Source organism: Pundamilia nyererei, unplaced genomic scaffold (assembly GCF_000239375.1).
Source record: "Pundamilia nyererei isolate P.nyererei 1_Seehausen unplaced genomic scaffold, PunNye1.0 scaffold00002, whole genome shotgun sequence".
Taxonomy (NCBI): domain Eukaryota; kingdom Metazoa; phylum Chordata; class Actinopteri; order Cichliformes; family Cichlidae; genus Pundamilia; species Pundamilia nyererei.
Genome location: NW_005187403.1, coordinates 2864033 through 2884910, shown reverse-complemented (window position 1 = coordinate 2884910; position 20878 = coordinate 2864033). Strand labels below are relative to the sequence as shown.

Here is a 20878-nt window from a genome sequence, read left to right as displayed (position 1 = left end):
ATTTAAAAAATATTAAAAACTCCTTACCTTATTAATTTTTTCTCATTTTATCTACCTGTGTCTGTATAAAATCTTCCACTTTTTATATCCCATGTTGTTAATAGGTAGATCTATAGAAAGAGAGATGTGGAAATCTGTAGCGTAATTATGCAGCTGTAGGCAGCAGGTTAGGTTAGACTGCTATTCTGGCATCAAGAATTTCCTTTCCTATTTCTCTCAGCATTTGTAAAGTTTTCCAGTTAAATAAAATTAAACAAGTCTTCAGTCCAAACCAAACAATAAACTAAAAAACAAAAAAACAAACCCAAACCATATTGATGAAAATGATTTTTTTGACCTGCAGTGATGAAAAAAAATGTCTATAATACAAATTAAACAAATTACTTCTAACGTATTAATCAGTGAGTGGTGCTGGCAGAGGCATCACTTGCCACCAGGAAAAGGAGGCAACTGTTTGGTGCCCCAAGCCCCAAGGAGTGACTGACGTCTTCACAGGGTCCTAACCACCTGACTCCACTCACTCGCACAGTAAGTGTCAGCATGATCCAGTTTAAAGAAATGTAATGACAACAAAAGAAGCCCTCCATAAAAATATAGAGGAGATATCACCCTCGGAGTGCAAATAAGAAAAAACATTACAGTTCAGATTGGCGAGAAAATCCATAATTTCCTCAGTACCTTCCTCTTTAATGTTATTCAGATTTGGTGGCCTGAGATCATTAACAGCATCAAGACATTTGGCAGTGACTAAAACAACTGCTGGTGATGATAAACTATACCAATGATGCTCATGATGGATTTCTAGCACATCCTATGTACATTTGTGAATATCTGAGGACAGCTAGAGACACTAGTCCATGATGGAGGAGGTATTTCTGTAGTCTATTGATACTAGATAGTGGAAAAGGGGTGGGATTAAATAAGCTTATGCTTCTTCCTGCTCCTTTTTGAACATGGACGTTATTTGGAGTTGTGGTTGCTCGTTTTCCTTTTGTTTGCTTTGTTCATTTGTCTCTTTTAATTCTATTTTTTTATACTTTTTCAACATGTTCAAAATAAAGATTAAATCAATCAATCAATCAACAGTAACTCAAGTAAATTAGTTCAGACTACAAGTAAACCTTGTGCCTGCACAACATTATTGTGTAGTTAACAGAAAAATGTTTTCTAACTGGGATATTGCATTTAGGGTCAAGTAATTTGTTTACATTTGGGTGGCACATCACCAGCTGCTAGTATCTCCAGGTTTGCAGACGGGTTGTAGTCGACGGTGTGTCTTTGCCTGTGGTGAAGCAAGTTTGTTTTGACCTTTAGTGAGAAAAGTTTTATTGTGTTTGTTGCACAGCACTGTGCTTTGTTAAAATTATTGAAGTAGCTCTTTTTATGTGTACTACAATGTCACTGGATGCTCACACTTGTGTGTCAGCTCTTGCTGCAAAATCTGCCTGAATTAGTCTTGTTATGCGTGCACTAGGGAGCGCAGGAGCTCGGGGTTGCTATGACAATGATAAGGTATGATCAGACATGATCTTGCATTATTGTTTCATCAGTCTGAATTTCGTTCTCATTTAATCCTTTAGGTCAACGAGGTGAAGCCCTCCAACATGGACAATCTGGGACCCTGCCTCACTTCCTGGAGGAGCCTGTCGATGCCTACATTGTCAAAAGTAATCCCATCAAGCTCCAGTGTCAAGCTCGGCCTGCGCTCCAGATCTTCTTCAAGTGCAATGGTGAATGGGTCCACCAGAGCCAGCACATGTCTCAAGAGCACACTGACCTCACAACAGGTACAGAAAGTTGTTTTTTTTTAACATACATAACTTCCTTGATACAATCATGCAGATGAATGTGTAGGATGTGTGTATAGCGATAGTGTATGGTGTATTAAAAGAGTTGTATACACACATGATGTGTAAATGTACACATAATACTCAATTCCATCCTCCCTGTCAAACCGTATCTGGCATTTTACATTATGTGAATATCACTCATATCGCAGACAGCAAGCACTGAAAGTCTCAAGCAGGAACTTTGCTAATGGGGCTTTGTGACAATGCCTACGGCTACATCCAACCCTGTAAATGTATTTGCCTCACTTCTACAGACTACACTCTGTGTCACATTTGATCTGAGCAGAAATGACAACTGTTAGAGCATGAAACGCATCAACTTGTTCAATTTTGGGATTAGACTTTGAACTCTGAATGGTGTCTTTTACTGATGCAACTTACTGAAATCCAGTTGTTGTTTTAACTTCAAAATAAATCCATTCAGACCACAGAGGCATTTTTTCCTTCTTTTCTAATACTCTTGTCAGTTTTTGTTGCATCACCTCACGATGGGTATAAATATCTCATGATTGCACTTGTGTTTATACAGCGAATTTAGCTGTAAAACAAAAACTAAATTATACTTCCCTTTTTCCTCATAATGTGCTTGTATTGTAATTAACTTTTTACAAGCGTATCTTGCAAGCAGCTCTTGTTTTTATTTCAAAAAACGTTCGTTTTATTTGTGGTCTTGTATCCATTTGTTCACCATACACATAATCACCGTTACTCAAAAATTAAAACTGTAAAAAAAAAATGTATTAGTTGAATGATGGTTGGTGCTTCACTTAACACACAGTAGCATGCATTAATTCCTCTCACTGCTAACAACGGACCTCTAAATTTTTACTGCCTCTAGTCTGGATTCATAGCTCTGCTCCCATCTGGCTTTTTATCACCACTCATATCCGTCTCCAGTAGGACGGTCATAAGGAAAGGGATGTACAGAAGGCAAAGGGTTTCCAGAGACAGAATAGTATCTCCTCAAGTAAAATAGTTTTTTCTGACCTGGACTGTGTCAGGATGTTCTAAACGCTGGCTGCTGGAAGATGTATCGTAATAGTTTATTCTGAACTTTTGAGGAACTTTTGCAAAACAGAGGCAGAACACAGAAAAACTCAAGTTTTCCATGTACATCTGTATTTAGATGAATTGTTAAACTCACTCAGATTTTTAATGCTATTCTGAGGACTGTTTTCTGTCCTCCAACTGTTGTTATAGCACCAAAGATGTGGTGAAAGTAAAGATAAGAAGCTCTTGCAAAGTAATTTAATAAAATATTTGATCAAACATATACACATATGTACCTATATAGAGAGAAACTGGTAGAAACCACCCCCATAAAGTGACAGCTTGATCCTCCTACAAGTAGGATTTATATTTTGTTTATTACAGTTATACTGCAGACTCTTTGGAACAGTTCTGTTAAGCATAATGCATTTTTTACTTGCACTTAATAAATTAAGTTTAAGTTTATTAAAGCAGTAGGATCAGATGAATGTTATTAAAGGAGCCAAAACCCTATGCCACTCTGCTGTCTTTCTCAGCTCTGATGAGGTTCATTTTATTATTATTATTATACTACACACAGCATGATCAAGAAACTGACCTGACAGCCCATTGTTGATCAGCGGTGCTAGTTTCAGTCATTGTGCAAAAGTACTGTTTATAAGGTTAGGAAAATCTGCAGTCAGCTGAGAAGTCACTTGGATGAGTGACGAAAACATTTCTCCCACTGAAAACTGTCTTAAATTTTTGAGCTTAAGTTTCTGTCTCCGTGTTTGAGTCTACATTTGGGTCCTCCATTCCTGCCTACACACAGCCGGACCATGCATCAAAACATACTACACACTGGCTTTTGAGTCTGGTCTTATTGTTACACTACTACTCTACACTGCTATTTTGAAGCCAGCTTTTGTTTGTTTGTTTATGTTTTGCTTTTTTCCTAAAAACCAAATTATATTTCCCTTTTCCTGATAAAGTGCTTAAACTATGTTACAACAAGAGTTTCGAAATGGGTTAATTATACTTGAAAAGCACAGAAGGTGGAAAATATGGATCTAGCCACAGTGATGTCATCGACTTCTGTGTGAAGTCTGTTTTATTTTCATTGTCACCATCTTGGTAAAAGGGGTAGCCATTGTTGTTAGCCAACTAGTATAACTTTTATAAGTATTTGAGAACTGGGAGAGAAGACAGCATTGCAGCTAGAACTGTTGCCTGTGATGGTCGCGGGATAGCGTTTACACAGTTTCTCTGTCAGTTTAGGCACCTAGCTGCGTATTGGTTCATTTCAGCTTAGAAAACCATTTTTGGAGATGTCATATTTGGGAGCTACAAGGGGTCCATCATCATCCTCATTTCAGGGTCTGCTTACAAGTGAGGACACAGGAGGCTGACAGATGGATTGGTGCAGTGTTTGCAGTAATGTAATAGGTGTAGTGGTCTGTTAGGATGAAGAGAGAACTGAACGTGAAAGTGAAGTCAACATCCTCACCCGCCACTAGCTATGGGTAGTGACCAAAGAATGAAACTGTGGATTCACGCAGGACAAATGATCTCCCTCTGAAGAGTGGGAGTGGGAGGGTGAGGTGCTCAGTATTTGGTGAGGGGCTCATGTCAAATGGACCCAGTTTTTGTGGCTCAGGCGTCAACCATAGAATGGATAGATGGCATTAAATAGCCTTAATGATTCAGTGGGATATTTCCATATTTTATACAGTCTGTGTTTGGAAGCCAGATTCAAGTGGGCATTTCTGGAAGTGCTGTTTTTGGTGATGACATATTTTTAGACCCAGAGCTTGCTGGTTGACCTGAACACTGAAGGACATAAGGGCAAAGTCAGTGACAAGCTGATGAACGTAGAGGAGTTTATAGTGACTAGAAGGCCTCAGAGTCACTAAACACACGCATGTGGCACATATTCAGGAAGACAAAACAGTCACTAAAAAATATTTGCTCGCTTCTTGAGGTTAAGAAAAACACAGCGAGTCTGTACTGCTAGTTACTGATATTCCCTCCTCTTATGTGTGTAAGCAAACACACGTGTGCAAGCAAACACATGTTACAGATCCCGACTGATAGATAGACATCTGACCTCTGCTGCATATTTCAACATCTAACCCATGCCAGAGTTATTTCATTACTCGTGTATTGTATATGTCACGGTTCTGGGTCCGTTCGACTCAGCATTTTGAGTTCCTTATGTTTTGGTTTATTCTGCATCTTGGAGTGCTTTGGGGTTGTCTGGTGTTTCTTGATTATTTGTGATTTGTTAGTTACTATTTGAATTCTATGTTCTGTTTATTCAGGTTTAAGGAATTGTTGCCTATTGTTTGAGTTGCGTATTATTAGAGCTCCATGTTTCTGTTTACTTGTGGTTTAGGATTTGCGTTCTCATGTTTTGTGTGGGTTTAGTTCCGTGTGTCATTTTCTGTCTGTGTCTCAGTGTCGAGTCTGCGTCTTTGTGTAGTGAGGTCTTGTTTCCTGTTTTATTGTGAAGGTCTGCGTCTCTTGTGAATGTGTTCAGTTTTACCTCTTGTCTCGTCTCGTTAATTGCTCCCAGCTGTGTCCACCACCTGTGTGTAATCTCCCTGTGTTTCTCTGTGTGTATTTAAGTCGTGTCTTCTGTTATTGTAGTTGCTGGTCCGTCTGTGTATCTACCATGTTCTGTTCGTGTGTTCTCCCTGCTGTCACGGTCATATCTTCCGTCTTCCTTCATGTTCAGGTTCGTGTTCTCGTTCAGGCTCAGTAGTTTAGTTGTCCCAGTATAGTTTAGTTCTCCGTTTACCGTTTGTCCATCTATATTTTTGTGTTTAATAAACCACCCTCACACCTTTATAAGTGCCTGCGTTTGGATCCTTCTTTATTTCTTCCACACAGCTCATCTCACTCGCCGTGACAGAATATGAGCCTATGCATGTTCAGAAACAATAAATACTAGCCTATTAAGTTCTTCATTCAGGCACGTTAGTCCATGCTGAAGTAGTATTAAACTCTGAGGTAGATACACCAGTGAAAACAGTAAAATTAATTAGAGAGCAGAAATTATTTGAGTTTAATGTATTCATTATAAGTGTCTGTTATTGATACTTTCTTTGGTCAATGCACCCTAATGATAAATTGTACATTTTCATGATTATAAAATAATCTGCTTACCTTACTGTAATGACTGTAGTGTATATATGTCTGTATGTGTTATATCTCAGCAACACTTTGCACAAACATTATCAGATATACAGCGATTATTAATACTATATGGTTTGAAAAAACATTTATTATAAATTCTTTTGATTGAGAAAATGCAATGCTACATTCTACATTTGCATGTTTCACATTCAACATATGTCATTCATGCCCAACCTATTATATATTCATAACATAGTGCAGTGTGTTTTATCATGGACAATTGCAGTGGTTCATGTAAAATGTATGGTAAATTAAAAAGTTTGCATGAGGGTAAATGGATTGTTTTATGTAAGTAATCTTAAAGTTTTTTAAAAAGTTTATATTTTCTGTAAAGAAGTTCTTGCTTTTTGAAACAAGGGATCAGCATTTCTGTGTTGAAAAATAGCTCACTGTAAAATGATCTGCCATAGCTACCAGATTGATTGAGTTTAAAATAATTCAGCTCTGCACTTCATGTTTAAATCCAATTATTCAATGTGTGGCCCTTAATTTATCTTAGCCAGTGTGGCCCTCTGGGGGGAAAAGAAAAGAAAAGTTTCCCGCTCGCACACTAGCAACTGAATACTGGATTTACTGGATGGGCAGAAACACAACACTAAATATATCCTACTTGTCAGAATGTCTCAAAAGGATTTTGTATTCGTTAAGAGGACATTTGTCTCATTATTGACCATCTCAGTGCACAACCATGTTACCCGACACTGCAGAGAGAAACTGAAAATAAATGGAGCAGTTTGGTGTGGAGCTGGGGAGAACAAGCATGAAGCTGTGACCCTCTGGCGTTACGTTAAGTGTCTACAAACTCATAAAGCTACTTGATTGGATGATGGCTGAAATAGTACAGAACAAAATGTTTCGACATTAATGCCAGTATCATTAGATTTTAAAAAACACTGGACCTGGACATTTGTGACAGCCCACACTTGGATGTGACTGCATACTCTGACAGTCTCCCTTTGAAGGCAGTAAATCGCTTCAAATCTTGAAATTATCATTTCTTAACACATCATTTGTGCACTGTGGAGTTGTTGTTTCGAGCGCAGCATAATTTTTTCCCCTATACCATTTTTTTCAGATATCACCCCATTCCATATTTATTTGTTTTGTTCAGTTAAATTGTAATGAGCTTTTGCAACTAAAATGGAAAAAATAATAGCCAGCAGCATTATTACCCATCACTTTGTGGCTCTCTAATACCCTACAGTACTTTTAAGTGAATTTCTCTTCTTTTTTTTGTACTGAGGAAAAAGAATATGCCTTTTCCACTTGCATTCTTTGATCTTTTTTATATAAAAGCACAATTTGCAAGCAAAATAGAAAAACTATTCGTTATTGCTACGGGGTGAGAGAAAATAAGACTGCATCTTAATCATTTAGTTTAGCAACTCAATACCAGGTTTACTTTTCAGAAGTAACCCTTTCTTTCAATGACAAAGAAAGGATAAAAAAACATTACATTTTGTGTCTGAGTTTATGTCTAAAAGATATTCTATTCACGTATTATGATTTTCTGACATTCTGATGATGATGATTATGTACGTATTATGTATGACTCATTAAAAGCAGAAACCAGTATCTCAAATTATTAGCTCATTTCCTAAACTCAATCAAAGAATGATTCACAATAAACGCTTAAAAAAATGAACTGTGCTCAAAATGCTGACTTAAATCATTTGAATACATGTAAATTCTATGTAAGTACCATGTGAAATTTACTGTTAGTAACAAGCACATTTTTCTTTAATGATTAATTATTTGGATTAATAAACCTTTAATTTTAAATACCTCAGCTGAATTTTACTCAGAATCATGTTTATAACGATGAAAAGCATGTTTTTGAATCCAGAAATGCTCAACTTTTTTATACATTACATACTTGCTTCAGGCTCCTTTGTCACAAATTACTGCCTGAGAGTGGACTGGCATGGAGATGATCAGCTTGCGGCACTGCTGAGGTGTTATTGAAGCCCAGCTTGCTTTGATGGAGGACTTTGGTTCTTCTCTATTTTTGGGTCGGGTGTTTTTCATTTTTCTTCCTATATATTGAACATTACCTGTCAATTACTGACCCGTCCTCTTTGTTTATATGAGAATCTACCTTAAAGCTATTGCTCACAGAGCCCTTAGCATGGCTAAGACAGTCAGACTGCACATCACACTGACTCTCAGGGGGGTGAAATGACAGCTTCTCTTTCACAGACACTTTTTCACTCACATATGCTGCATGCTTGGAAAGTAATGTGTGTTTTCTTCTTCTCGGGTCTCAGCAGATGGTCACTCTTACTGAGCCTGGTTCTGTCTGAGGTTTCTTCCTATTTAAAATTGTGTTTTTCCTTCCCACTGCGAAACAGTTGAGTACTATAAGGTCTTGGCCTTACTATGTATGTCATCATTGCTGTGTAAATACAATAGAATTGATCTGATTTATATTTTTTCCCTTTCTCTCACATTAATGTATTTTGATGACTTCTGCTCTTTTTCTCACTTTTTTGTCTTACCTAGTTACTAAACCTAAGCTCTAAGGCATGCATGTAATAAGACAGTATGACCTGTTGAAACCCCAAGCTGTTTGGTTACCATAGTGATATGTGGCTTTGCTTCTTGGCCATGCTTTAGTACTGAGACTTCATAAACACAGAGGATTTCTTTCAACCTGACCAAAGATTTCGTGGGCCTTTTCGAACAGTATCCGTTACCAGCCATATCTATGTTACACACAGACAGAGCTGAGCCAACGAAGCCCATGTTGAGAAAATGAGCATCTTGCCTTAGACACTGGCTCCCCATCAAGCTTCATCTGTAGGAGGCAGTTGAACAGCTATATCTCTGGACAACCTATTATAGTCTGACTCAGGTGGTAGAATGGCCACTGGGTTCAGGAGAGAGCAGGGTGCTGTAGCTATTAAAGCAGTAAGCTGTGAATTAAATGCAGACAGACTCAGCAACACATGCCATAACACTGTCTGCCCAGGGGGTTTAAGGCACAGGATGGACTGTATCTTTCCAGAGGCAGGTAACTCAGCAAGGCAGATATACATTTACCATTGTGTTGTTCTGTTTTCCTCAGATTTAGCCTTATATATGTCCCTCCCAGGAGGCAACGCTGTAAAAAAGGAAAAGAAATGTAGATGTGTAAAGTGGTGGCTTTGGCTCAGGAACTAGAGGAGCTTGAGTAGAGATAAGATACTGAACCTCAAATTGCGGTATGTGAGTGAGTGATAGATAAAACCACCGTATGCCTATGGGTGTGTAAATTTGACTTACAGTGTGAAAGTACCTTGAATGGACAGTAAGATTAGAAGAGCGCTGTACAAATGTGAGTCCATCAACAGATTAAGTGCAATAAGCAGAGCATTGATGAATCATGAGTTTCACAACTTTTAAGATGTGTAGCACAGTAAAATATTTTTAACAGCATGTAATGGCTAAATATGTGTTTTATACCTCTAATTCATGTCCTCTGGGAGCTGATCGTGACTCAGCTTAAACTTTAACACCAAAACTACTGAGGTTTTTTTTTTTTTTTTTGTGCAGATCATATCTATTTATTCCAGGATGCTGCTGTGTATGTAACTGAACTCTTACCACTTCTCTGAGACAGCACTGAGCAACAGGGTCACTGTCTTTCTTCACTTGAGGTTATGTATTTTCTTCTTGACAAAGTGTGTCTACAGAAAGATAGAAGTGCCTTTTCATTTGCATTTAGTTACTAAGTGGTAAACAGCCAAAGTGCTGAAAGAGTTAAAGGTATAATTTCTTGTTTTCTGAAGAATCAAACCATGTCACTGAGATATATAGTGTAGGTTGTAGAACCTCTAATGAATGTTCATTTGTTATCATTATCCATGAATAATAACGTTGTTGTGCTATTCAAACCATTAAGTGGGCAATGGTGCGCTGTCACCCTGAAATATATTTCCTCTATCAATACAGAAATGTTTGCTGAGATAAATGATGACACTGAATGCTGAATTTCCAAGCATTGTGGAAACCATTTGAGTTTTATAGGTTTTCTTGCATTTGAGTGAGGTGATTTTTGATTGTATAGGTTAAACTTTGGGAATGAGTGCTTTGCAACTGACCACGTTTTATTCACTTTACTGTGCAAACGTCTCGAGCCACCAGTAGTTTATTTCTGAAAGTTTTTAGAGTTTTTCTTTGGACATTCTTTGCTTTTTCACTCAGACTTTGTATATTACTTGCTTCAAAGTAACTTTTACTTATTTGGTAAGCTCCGTAACATTGACCTAGGAATCATTCAAGCACACTGAATCCTCTCAATTTGAAAAAATGGACAACTCGAGGACAAAATATAAAGGTTCAGGCCTGAAAAACTATCTACAGCAGATCAAAAGTATCTGAAATAATGCTCTTAAGAAAATAATCCAGCAAAGACCAAACACAGGACCTTCAGTTTATCTATCTACTGTTCACCGAAGTTTCATCAGAAATGGTGGCTGCCATTCCTAACAAAAAGAAAATAGGGTGAAAAGGCTGAAGTCTGCCAATTACACAGGAACTGAATTGAAGTGTCATCGGGTCTTATGGAGTGATGAATCCAGATCTGAGATTTCTGGTTCAAATATGTGTCAATACGTAGAGAGGAGGTCAGGAGAGAGGCATAAACAGTGAGTGCCAACAGCCATCTGTAAAACTTGGTGAAGGCTTTATCATGGTTGCCTTTCAGACACTGGTGTTGGGGATTCTTTAAAAGTGTCATCAGTATTTTGACCCACTATGTAACACCATCTGGAATGCACCTAACTGGAAATTGCTACAATTTTTTTAGCATAGCAACAATTCCAAACACACTGCCAATGTAGTAGAAGCCTGGATAGATACTTGGATAGAAAAATACACACAATGAAGACTATCGGTCATGAACTGGTTTTCCTCAACACTATTGAAGCAGTGTGGGATCACCTTGACAGAGAACAGAGCAAAAGGCAGCCAACATCCAAAGAAGTCCTTCAAGAAGCCCGGAGAACTAAGATGTTTGCAAATATAAAACAAAATGAGGCAGCTATATATATATATGGGGGGCGTATATATATAGCTGCTGTGCACCTGCAGTTTAGAGGTGCTGGAAGATGGCCTTTTGTTACAGAGTCAGGCTAGCTGTTCATCCCATGAGACATGAGATCAGCATCAGTCTTATTTTTTTGCTCTCATCACAAAGGTGAATTACTCCTAACCCCCAAATTCCAAGCTCTCCCATTTAGATACAGTTTTTTGAGCTGTTACAAAAAGCAAAGTTTCTTGCGCGACGCCAGGCATTGTTGGATGAAGGGGAGACGCTTTGGATGGGCTAATCAAAATCATGAATCAGTGAGGGAAGAGCTAAAGCAGACAACAAGATGGAGGGCTGTGGGGACAAACATTAAACTTCTCCGACAGTCTCATTACTGCTCTCATACCTTTTGAACAGATCTGGCAATCAGAGTGGCGTTTTGAAAACAACTCACTAAAAAAAGAGTTTCTCCAAGCATGTTGTCTGAATAATGCAGAGTTTGACGTGAATAAGGCAAAACAATCCGCAGCTGAAAACAGATGCTGTGGCATTCAATAACAAATAGTGGAGATGTGTGATATAGCCCAGTTAGATTTTCTAGTGATCTGCTGTACTTAAACTAATGTTTGGGCTGTACATTAACTATAGAAATCAAAAAACACAATAGGAATAATTTATTAATGCCATTACTACATTTGTGATTTTTGTATTTTTATCACATAAAAGCTAAAATGCTTTTCAAAAATTGAAAGTAAAACACCACTTTGCCAGACAAAAAAGGAGGCCATGACACATGGGAATATTGCCTGCTGGTAATCTGGTGTTTTCAGATAGGAGGGGGGGTGAGAAGAGAACTAATGGTCATGAGAGCAGTGTGAACTTTTAATCATGTCTGATTTCTTTTTTCTTTTTTAACCCTAAACTGCTTGTGTCCGTTGCAGCCACGGGATGTCACATACACTGGCACAACAACAAAGATCTAATTGAGCAGTCTGATGTGCGCAGAAGTCTGTGTGGTTATTCTGCAGCAGCCTACTTCTGTTTGCACATGATTTAATCAATGTAAACACAGTGAATCACTGCACACAATGGCTCTGCCCAGTGCTCTACTTTTCAAATTAGAGGCTGCAGATTTATCACCAAGCTGTCCTGCTTCCTTTAGACAGGCATGTTTAATTAAAGTAACTAAAGGAAAAGGTTGTCGTATTTCTTTTAGTATAAAGCACCTGTGTGTGCTTAGTATCACCTATTAATTTCCAACTCGTTGAATTATCTTTTCTGAACCTTCGTCTCCTCATTTGTAAATGCTAACTCAAATGTATTATTTTAATTTTTAGCATTATTCCTGGAGTTGTGGCTCAGTGAGAACTGACAGAACCTGGTTCTTTTCTGCGTGTATTCCCAGCATGCTTATGATCCAGCTTTCACAAAAAATACCAACACTTTGCTTTTGTGCAACCTCATTTGAATGAAACTACAACTACTCTCTGTGCCTCTTCTCACACATTTGTGCCAAACACACTATGCAATAAATGAAAATACCAAAGAGAAAAACACCAACATTTAAAAGTGCTACTTGTGGCCTGTCATAAAAAGTAAGCTGTTGGTGAGGTATCCAAAGGGAGGATGCTTTACTTTATAACAAACACAAAGCAGAAAATGACCACTCGGTTGACTCATAATTGGCAAGACAGTAAAAATAATGTGTCACTTACTTGGCATCTGCATCCAGTCACAGGCATGAGAGTGAAATATGTAATTGCAGTCACAGAGTCCAAGTCAGCAGCCCACAAGGAATAAGAGACGACCAAAATCTCCTTCTTGAGGCTAAACTGCAGTATTATTTTTTTCTCTCCCTATCAGAGAAAAGAATTTTCTAGATTTTTATTTGCCTTCTAGGCGGGTTCTTGTTCAGTTATTGTAAAAATTACATTAATGATATCACAAGTGGTTAAAAAAGCGCATAATTTTTACTTGGCTGACTTATTCCTAGAGGGCAAAACGTTCCAACATACTGAACAGCCAGAGCTACAGCCCAGACGTGTTCATTTTCTGTCTTCGGCCACAAATATTTAGATCGCCTCTCAGAAGTGGCAAGTTTTGGGCAATGCATGCAATCCATTCTGCTCCTGCTGTTTCTGTATTTCAATGAGTAAAAAGAGTCCCTGACATTCATATATATTTAATCTGGATGAGCCAGAAATTCTGTCTGGGAATAAGATACTCTGAATATTCAAGATATTCTGTTGTCAATTAAAAGGTTGGAGCTAATTAATTAATGCTAATAAGCTACCTAAGATCAATTATGAGTAAGTAGTTTAATCTTTTAGGCATTTTGAAGGGCTTAAGAAACAAAACACATTGGTTAGAGGTACAAAAGTAATTGGACAAAGTAACATCATTCATGTAAATCGTTTGCAGGCTATGACTCCCTGAAGTCAACAACCCATGGACATCACCAGATGCTTTTTGCTCCCTTGAGATGAGAATTTACAGTTGACACTTTCAGTTGCTGCTTGTTTGTGGTTCTCTCTGCCTTTATTTTTGTCTTCTGTTCCTGAAAGGCATGTTCTTTATAGGTGAGATCAGGTGACTTACTTTGCAGTATGGTGTGAATCTTTATCCATTTGGGATCCTGTCAGTTTTGCAGCATTTGGTTGAATATGAGCAGAGCCTGTTTGTTTTTGATTCACAGGACAAACTCATACTGCTACTTCGGTCACAGTTTTATCAATAAACATTTGTGTCCCAGTTCCATTGGTAACCATACATCCACCATGTTTTACATATATGGAAAGCACAGTTGTAGATCCAGGCAATGATACATTGGCAATGATACACTAACAAAAGTTTTTGACTTGTCTGCATTTTGTGAAGTTTCTTTTCTGAACCATGAAAATAGTTCATTCATGTGCTTTAGTTGTTTTCTGTGGTCTTTCAGGCCTTTTTGTTTTGCCGAGTTGGTCCAGATTGGTGACTCGGCAACTCCTGAAGTTTTTACTGTCTTTCCTATAGGTTCATTTTGGTTTTTCAGCTGAAAGACCACCTCCATCATTTGCACTAAAATGTCTTTTTAGCTTTCACATTTAAAATGATATTATTAGAAAGTTAGAAAGCATAGATGTAACACTAATAATAAACTTCAGATATTAAGTCTACTTCATTTGTCCTGAAATAAGAAGGGAATGGACCCCACCTGTCCATGTAACTTCTTGTCAGTCAGTTATTCAGTTAATTTTGAGCCTTTGAGAATGGGGGACCCTCTATTCTTTCTTTCTTTCGTTTTTTTTGTGCAAAATCCCTTGAATTAAAGCTGAAAGTATCCACTTCAAACATTGGCTGTTTGATTTAAACTCAACACTATGGTGGTGTAGAGAGGCAAAACTTCAAAAATTGTGCCTTTGTCCAACAAATTATGGACCTAACAGTATCTGGCAGACTGCAGAGGGAAACCGTGTTTCACCATCCAGGTTGGAGAGATATGAATGGGCAAACTGATATTGAAACTACTAATATAAGAGAACATGACCCTGTCAGATTAACACTTGTAATCATTTCATTTATTTAAAATCCTAGAAAATACATTGAGGGAGAACCCTCATTTTCAATAGCAATGGAGTGAATAATAATACATAAATGTAGCAATGAACGTGCTCTTTATTATGTGTGCACTCTGTGCTTTAGATCTTCACAATCAGCCAATTTTTATGTGCCACAAAGGGTCTGTGATCAAACCATATTTTATTCTGGGATCAATATGGTGTCCCTGTATTTTAGGGAAAGGCAAAATTTGACTTTTTTAGAAAACAAAATGTAAGTAATTATTGCTGTGTGTCAGTTATAATGATTATGCTCCCTCCTGATTGCAAAGAGCTCAGAGAATAATTTAACAAAAACAAAAATTAGACATCAGAGGGTTAGGGCTACACAGGACTGTAATCACTAGGGATGGGTATTGTTTAGGTTTTATCCAATACCAGTACCAAACCGGTACTTTTGACACGGTGCCGGTGCTTAAACGGTGCTTAAAGAATGGAGAACACAAAATTGCCTACTACGCTTGCAAAGGTAAAATAATTGGCTAGAATCCAAAGTGTATGACATTTCAGGAAAAAAAAGAACTGTGGTGTGTCTGTGCGCATTTTTTAGAAATGAGGGGTGTGTCTGTACGCAGGTTTTAGAAATGAGGGCACTTCTAGAATCAGAATCAGAATCAGAATGGGGTTTATTGCCAGATGTTGAGGTTTACAACATTAGGAAATTGCTGCGGTGCTTCAGTGCAAACAATAAGAATTAAAGTGCTATAAAGAAAGATATGTGCATGAGATATACATGAGATATATACATGAGAATAAGACTTATGAGTGCTACGTAGAAAGATATATACATGAGTGCAGGTGGTGATCGGTGCCAAACATGAAATGATGCAGTGACACAGCGTAGGGTCATGTGTTAGTGGCGGGGACAGTCATGTGGTTATTGTTCATGTGTCCAACAGCAGAGGGGAAGAAACTGTTCTTATGGCGAGGTTCTGGTGCGAATGGACCGGAGCTTCCTGCCTGAGGGGAGCAGGTCAAACAGACTGTGTCCAGGGTGAGAAGGGTCAGCTGAGATCCGAGCTGCACGCCGCAGTGTCCTGGAGGTGTACAGGTCCTGCAAAGATGGGAGTCTGCAGCCAATCACCTTCTCAGCAGAGCGCACAACACGCTGCAGTCTCTGTTTGTCCCTGATAGTGGCTCCAGCGTACCACACGGTGATGGAGGAGGTGAGGATGGACTCGATGATTGCAGTGTAGAACTGCATCATCGTCCGTGTTGGCAGGTTGAATTTCTTCAGCTGCCTCAGGAAGTACATCCTCTGCTGGGCTTTCTTGATGACGGAGGTGATGGTGGGCTCCCACTTCAGGTCCTGGGTGATGGTGGTACCCAGGAAGCGGAATGAGTCCACAGAGGTGATGGGGGTGTCAGTCAGGATGATGGGGGGGAGTGGGGCTGTGTGCTTCCTGAAGTCCACAATAATCTCCACTGTCTTCTGGGCATTCAGCACCAGGTTGTTGTGGCTGCACCAGGTCACCAGACGTTCAACCTCCCTCCTGGGTTTGCACACCCCTCATTTTTTAGAAATGAGGGGTGTGTCTGTACGCAGGTTTTAGAAATGAGGGGTGTGTCTGTACGCAGGTTTTAGAAATGAGGGCACTTCTAGTGGCACCAGATACCGGTACCCATCCCTAGTAATCACCAAGCATGCATGTCTTGCATCCTTATAAAAAGTAAGACTTAAAGGGCAGAAATTCTTATCCTCACAATCAACAAAACACATTATAAACCAGCAAATGTTTGAAAAAATAGACAGGGGTATTGGCAGGCTGTTTATTAACAATTAAAGATGAAATTTTCAAACGAATTATTAATTATTTGTAATTTGTTTCACTTTAACCATTAAAGTGCAGTAAAAACAACTATTTAATAATTTAATAACTAAAAAACAATTTTGAAAAATCAACATTCACACACACACAGATGTTTCAACAAATGCTTCATCAGTCCATCCAAGCACTCAAATGCTACTCTTTAGTGTCTTGATAGAGACTGGAAACAATGAGTTTGGTAGAGGTTTAGTTTATATTTTCAGTTGATGTTGGAAGAGAGAGTGAGTTAGATCACTTGATATATTGTTGCTAAGCACACACTCTGTGCTTTGTTTAAAAACTACATTGAATTGTATCCCTTTCTTCCAATAATCCTAACACAACCTGTCCAACATGACAGAGTAGCAAATCCTTTCCTTAGCTGCTTATCTGACTATGGTAACACCTTTGCATATAGTTTGTGCTGCATCACACCATGGTATATATGATGTCACACATGATTCTTTTTTTGACACATTTAATATGAGATGATAAACATAACACCCTTAGATGATGTGTTTTGACAAGACTGCAAATGACTAAAGTTCAGTTCATTCACCACCCAGTGAAAGGGTTTATCATTAGAGTTCTTAGAGTTATCAATGAGATAGTTAACTTTTAGTGTAGTACAGGTTTTCAGTAGTTTGGTCAGCACACTGTTAATTAATGCAGGAAAGCAATAACAGAAGTCAAAAAGCAAGGGTGGAAGGAACCATAATGTAAGTCTTGGCGAGGAATAGGTGGCGTAGCCTGACTGAATTTACAGCATCTTACCAAAATCTAAATGCATGTTGTATTTGTATATTTATGCAATAAGTCAATTTCCCTGTGGGTATCTATGACTGTTTGAGAAGTGTAACTGCATACTGTGTTTGGCGCATCAAAAATGGGTGGTTGGTATTAACCAAATAGACCGACTTTGCTAAATGGGCCATTAATGTATGCATGCCTTAGCTTTAGCACTAAAGGCAACTTTGAAACATGAGAATGATCGGCACTGACAGTAATGGGAGTCTGACATAAACACAAACAGAGAGCTTTCTGTAGGGAACATATTCATATCCATATTCATACATTGTTATGCAGTTCCTGAAACTCTGAGGGGTTGTCTTGTCTAATGGATGAAACATTAGACAAGATATGGAGAAAGTGAAATTTACTGTGGGAGAAAAGAAAAGAAGAGACAAACTAAATTATGGCATAGAAAGTTTAGCACCCCAAAGGCTTAAATGATTTTTAAATTGCTGGAAATTTGATCGGAAGGCATCTTTATATTCACTCTGAGTACAAACCTATAGTTTGGATTTTCTTAGAAAAACAAATGCATCGCTGACCGGCATATAGGACACCACAATTACTGCTGAACGGTACAACAACGTAATCTATTTACTTATCCCTTTGTGATTGCTCATTTTTCTAAACCTGAGGCAGACAGAGCTACGCTGGATATTCCATGTAATCATCACTACCCACATTCTAGCCTCCCTTCAGGAAAACAACACACACAGATAAACTATGTTTTTAGGGAGTAGCATCAAATCTGTGTGCGCGTTAAATCTATGAGTTTCTGCTTTTTGGTTGGAAATGGGCTTGGCTTAAGATTCTAAAGACAAGACAGCGCACCACATGCTCTGACCCGAGTATGATGACTTTATTTCTGTCTCTTCTGAAGTGCTGTAAGAGAGCTTGAGAGATGGAAATGAGTGATAGAACTCAAAAGATAATTGAAGGACAGAGTGAAAGAAGAGGAGATAGGAAGGTGGAACAGAGGGGATATCTGTGCCAATAGACTTCAGCTGAAAGCATGATACTCTGATTGAGAGATAAGAGAAAGAGGGGATAATAGGAGAAAGAGGACATTGGAAATAGAGAGGATGATTGTGGAGCGAATGAGAGGCTGAAAATGGATACTACATTGGTTGTCTCGAGAAGGAGAGGATAGCAGCTCATGCAGATCTAGTGATGAACTGATTAAAGGAGAGTGTGTGAGTGCCCACTGCACACAGGAAGTATGGATATCCATTCCTGTTGATGTCCTGTCAGCAGACTGACCCCACTGCTGTGCACTGTGATCCTAGAAGTCGGCGTGATACCATCAGCCATGCATAAAGTCACAACAAAGAAAGGAAGGTGCGGACTGGTGAGAGGAAAGCGAGGTGCCTTCGAGTCTCTAAGTGTCGCAAACTATTAGTTAAAGAAATGTAAGTGAAACAAATGAAGTGGCCCACAGAGTGAAAACTACTTATGTATGCAGAAGTGGTTCCTAATAAGCATCCATGCGGTTTTTGGATAAACATAAACAAGGCAACTGGGGGAATGACACAAATAAGGACTCGCAGCATTTTAATGGCTGAATTATCATGATTTTTTTATGCATGAAGTAATGCGTCCCTTTGGTTCCAGGATTAAGTATGACACACACAGCTGGGACCAGACTGAAGATGTTGCTGGGAGCATGTTCCGCTTGTCTAGCAGGGTTCGTCTGTGTCTGGCCTTCAGCCAACCCTCATAGCCCCCACATGCTGAGATGCATGCCGCAATGTCACATCACACAAACATTTCCCCAAAGCTGGGTTCACATCAGACAGACGCTTTCCTAAAGCTATATCCATCCACCTCAACCCTCAGCCCACGCCGTGTCACCCACTAACTATGTACACAGCTGCCTCAGAAGGATCCCTCCGACAAACAGAATGCTGAAAATCCCCTTTTGCTGTGGCGTTAAGTACGACAGAGACATCCTGTGGACTGAGCTGAGCCGGACTAGTCAGGCCCTGTCGGATCAAGCCACTTGTAGTTGGCGCTGCCTGGCTCTCCTAGGGCCTCTTCATCAACTCAGCCAAGGCGAAACAATAGACTAAAGCTAGTAGGAAGACACCACAGGCCTCATGCCAAATGCACTAAAAGAGAGACAGTGAAGGAAAGAGAGAATGAGAGCAACCCAGAACGGTACGTGAGCATCAGGATTGGTATGTCTCTTGTGAAGGCTAGATTAGAGATATATTAGTGTACATGATTAAAGAGGCAAGAGAAGCTTACTCTTCATTGAGGTCTGTTGTCAGGGCTTTGTGGTGCACTGTCAAAAGCTATTGGCATGAGCCTGAAGGGAAAGCAGAATGAGCACAGGAGGGAAAAAGTGGTAAAACAGAAATAAACGGGCACCTAGGGACAGGCGCGTGCAAGGAAGTGAATGGATGTTAGTATTCCTGAATGCACCATCAGGACCAGCATGACTGAGCAGTTATTGGATAATTTCTCTAACATGGTGTCACTTAGTGGTATTTCAGGACACTTGAAAAAAGGGAATAGACCCTTTGATCTCTGCCTAATGTGGTGGAAGCTTGTACTCGGAATAACTTTCAAAAGAACAGCCAGAGAGACAATACCCACCCTTCCAATTTGGGCTTTTATTACCAGTTTCTCAAGGATTTGTACACATTTGTGAGGGAAAGACATATAAGCATACTGAGATTATTTTTTGTAAGTTTGCTTTTGCATAATTATAAACAGCTTGACAGGGAAGACGTCACTTGTATTTTCTTCCTTTTAATTTTTGTTTAATGGTGACTGTGTGCCAGAGAAAGGTGTTTTTGCACTAAGTCTGCAGAGCTGTAGCTCCCTTCACCTCAGAATAAATTTCGCCTGCTTTCAGCTTAAAATTTGGCATCAGGGACAGCAAACTGTTGGGTTTTTTGTTGTTTTTTTTCTGCTTCTCTCATCATTAATAATGATGAGAAGCTCTGCATTTGGAGCTCACATCCTCCACCGAGACAAGTGACCTATTATAATCCCGATCTGCCCCAAAATTTAATGAGTTCTTTCTTTCCCCATGTTCCACCTTCCCATCAAGTTTCATTAAATTCACCATTGTGATTTGGTTATCCAACAGATAAAGAAACTGATCATCATCATGTTGCCTCAATAAAGAGGCAATATGACCACCCCATTAACTAGTCTCCTTACCTTTAAATTATTTTCATACTCATAAGCCCAGTGGATCAACTGGACCAGTTTTCTATTGTCCATGCACTGTAGTGTACTTAAAAAACTACTACTATTTTAGCAGCTCGTATTTTCTCTGTATTGACAATTGCATATCTTACTCTTAGGTTCAGGGTGTACAGTCATTTGGTGAGGCGTATGTTTTATGGCGCCGCAGACCTGGCAACCAGCCTGATAAAAAAAAGTCCATGTAAACATCAGCTGTGTAAACAACATTTAGCTCTAAAAATAGCCGAATATGCTGAGAAGTGGACCGCTGGTGAAGTCCAGGCTTTATTAATGCTGTATGCGAATGAGAAAATACTGACTTGCCCGACTCTTAAACTGCTACTGGGACGTTTACACAGGAACGTAATGCTGAGAGAAAAGGATGAAACTGGATTACAGGGAGTGCAGAATTATTAGGCAAATGAGTATTTTGTCCACATCATCCTCTTCATG

General features: G+C 39.0%; 1 protein-coding gene across 2 annotated transcripts in view; it reads left to right on the top strand.

Annotated features, from left to right (window-relative positions):
- The window catches only part of LOC102200231 (netrin receptor UNC5D-like), a 183036-nt gene that overhangs the window by 108798 nt on the left and 53360 nt on the right, over positions 1-20878 (top strand). For both annotated transcript variants that reach the window (XM_005720159.1, XM_005720158.1), the window contains exon 2: positions 1581-1787. In XM_005720159.1, coding sequence (XP_005720216.1) covers positions 1581-1787 — 207 coding nt within the window. The remainder of the gene's footprint in view (positions 1-1580; positions 1788-20878) is intronic.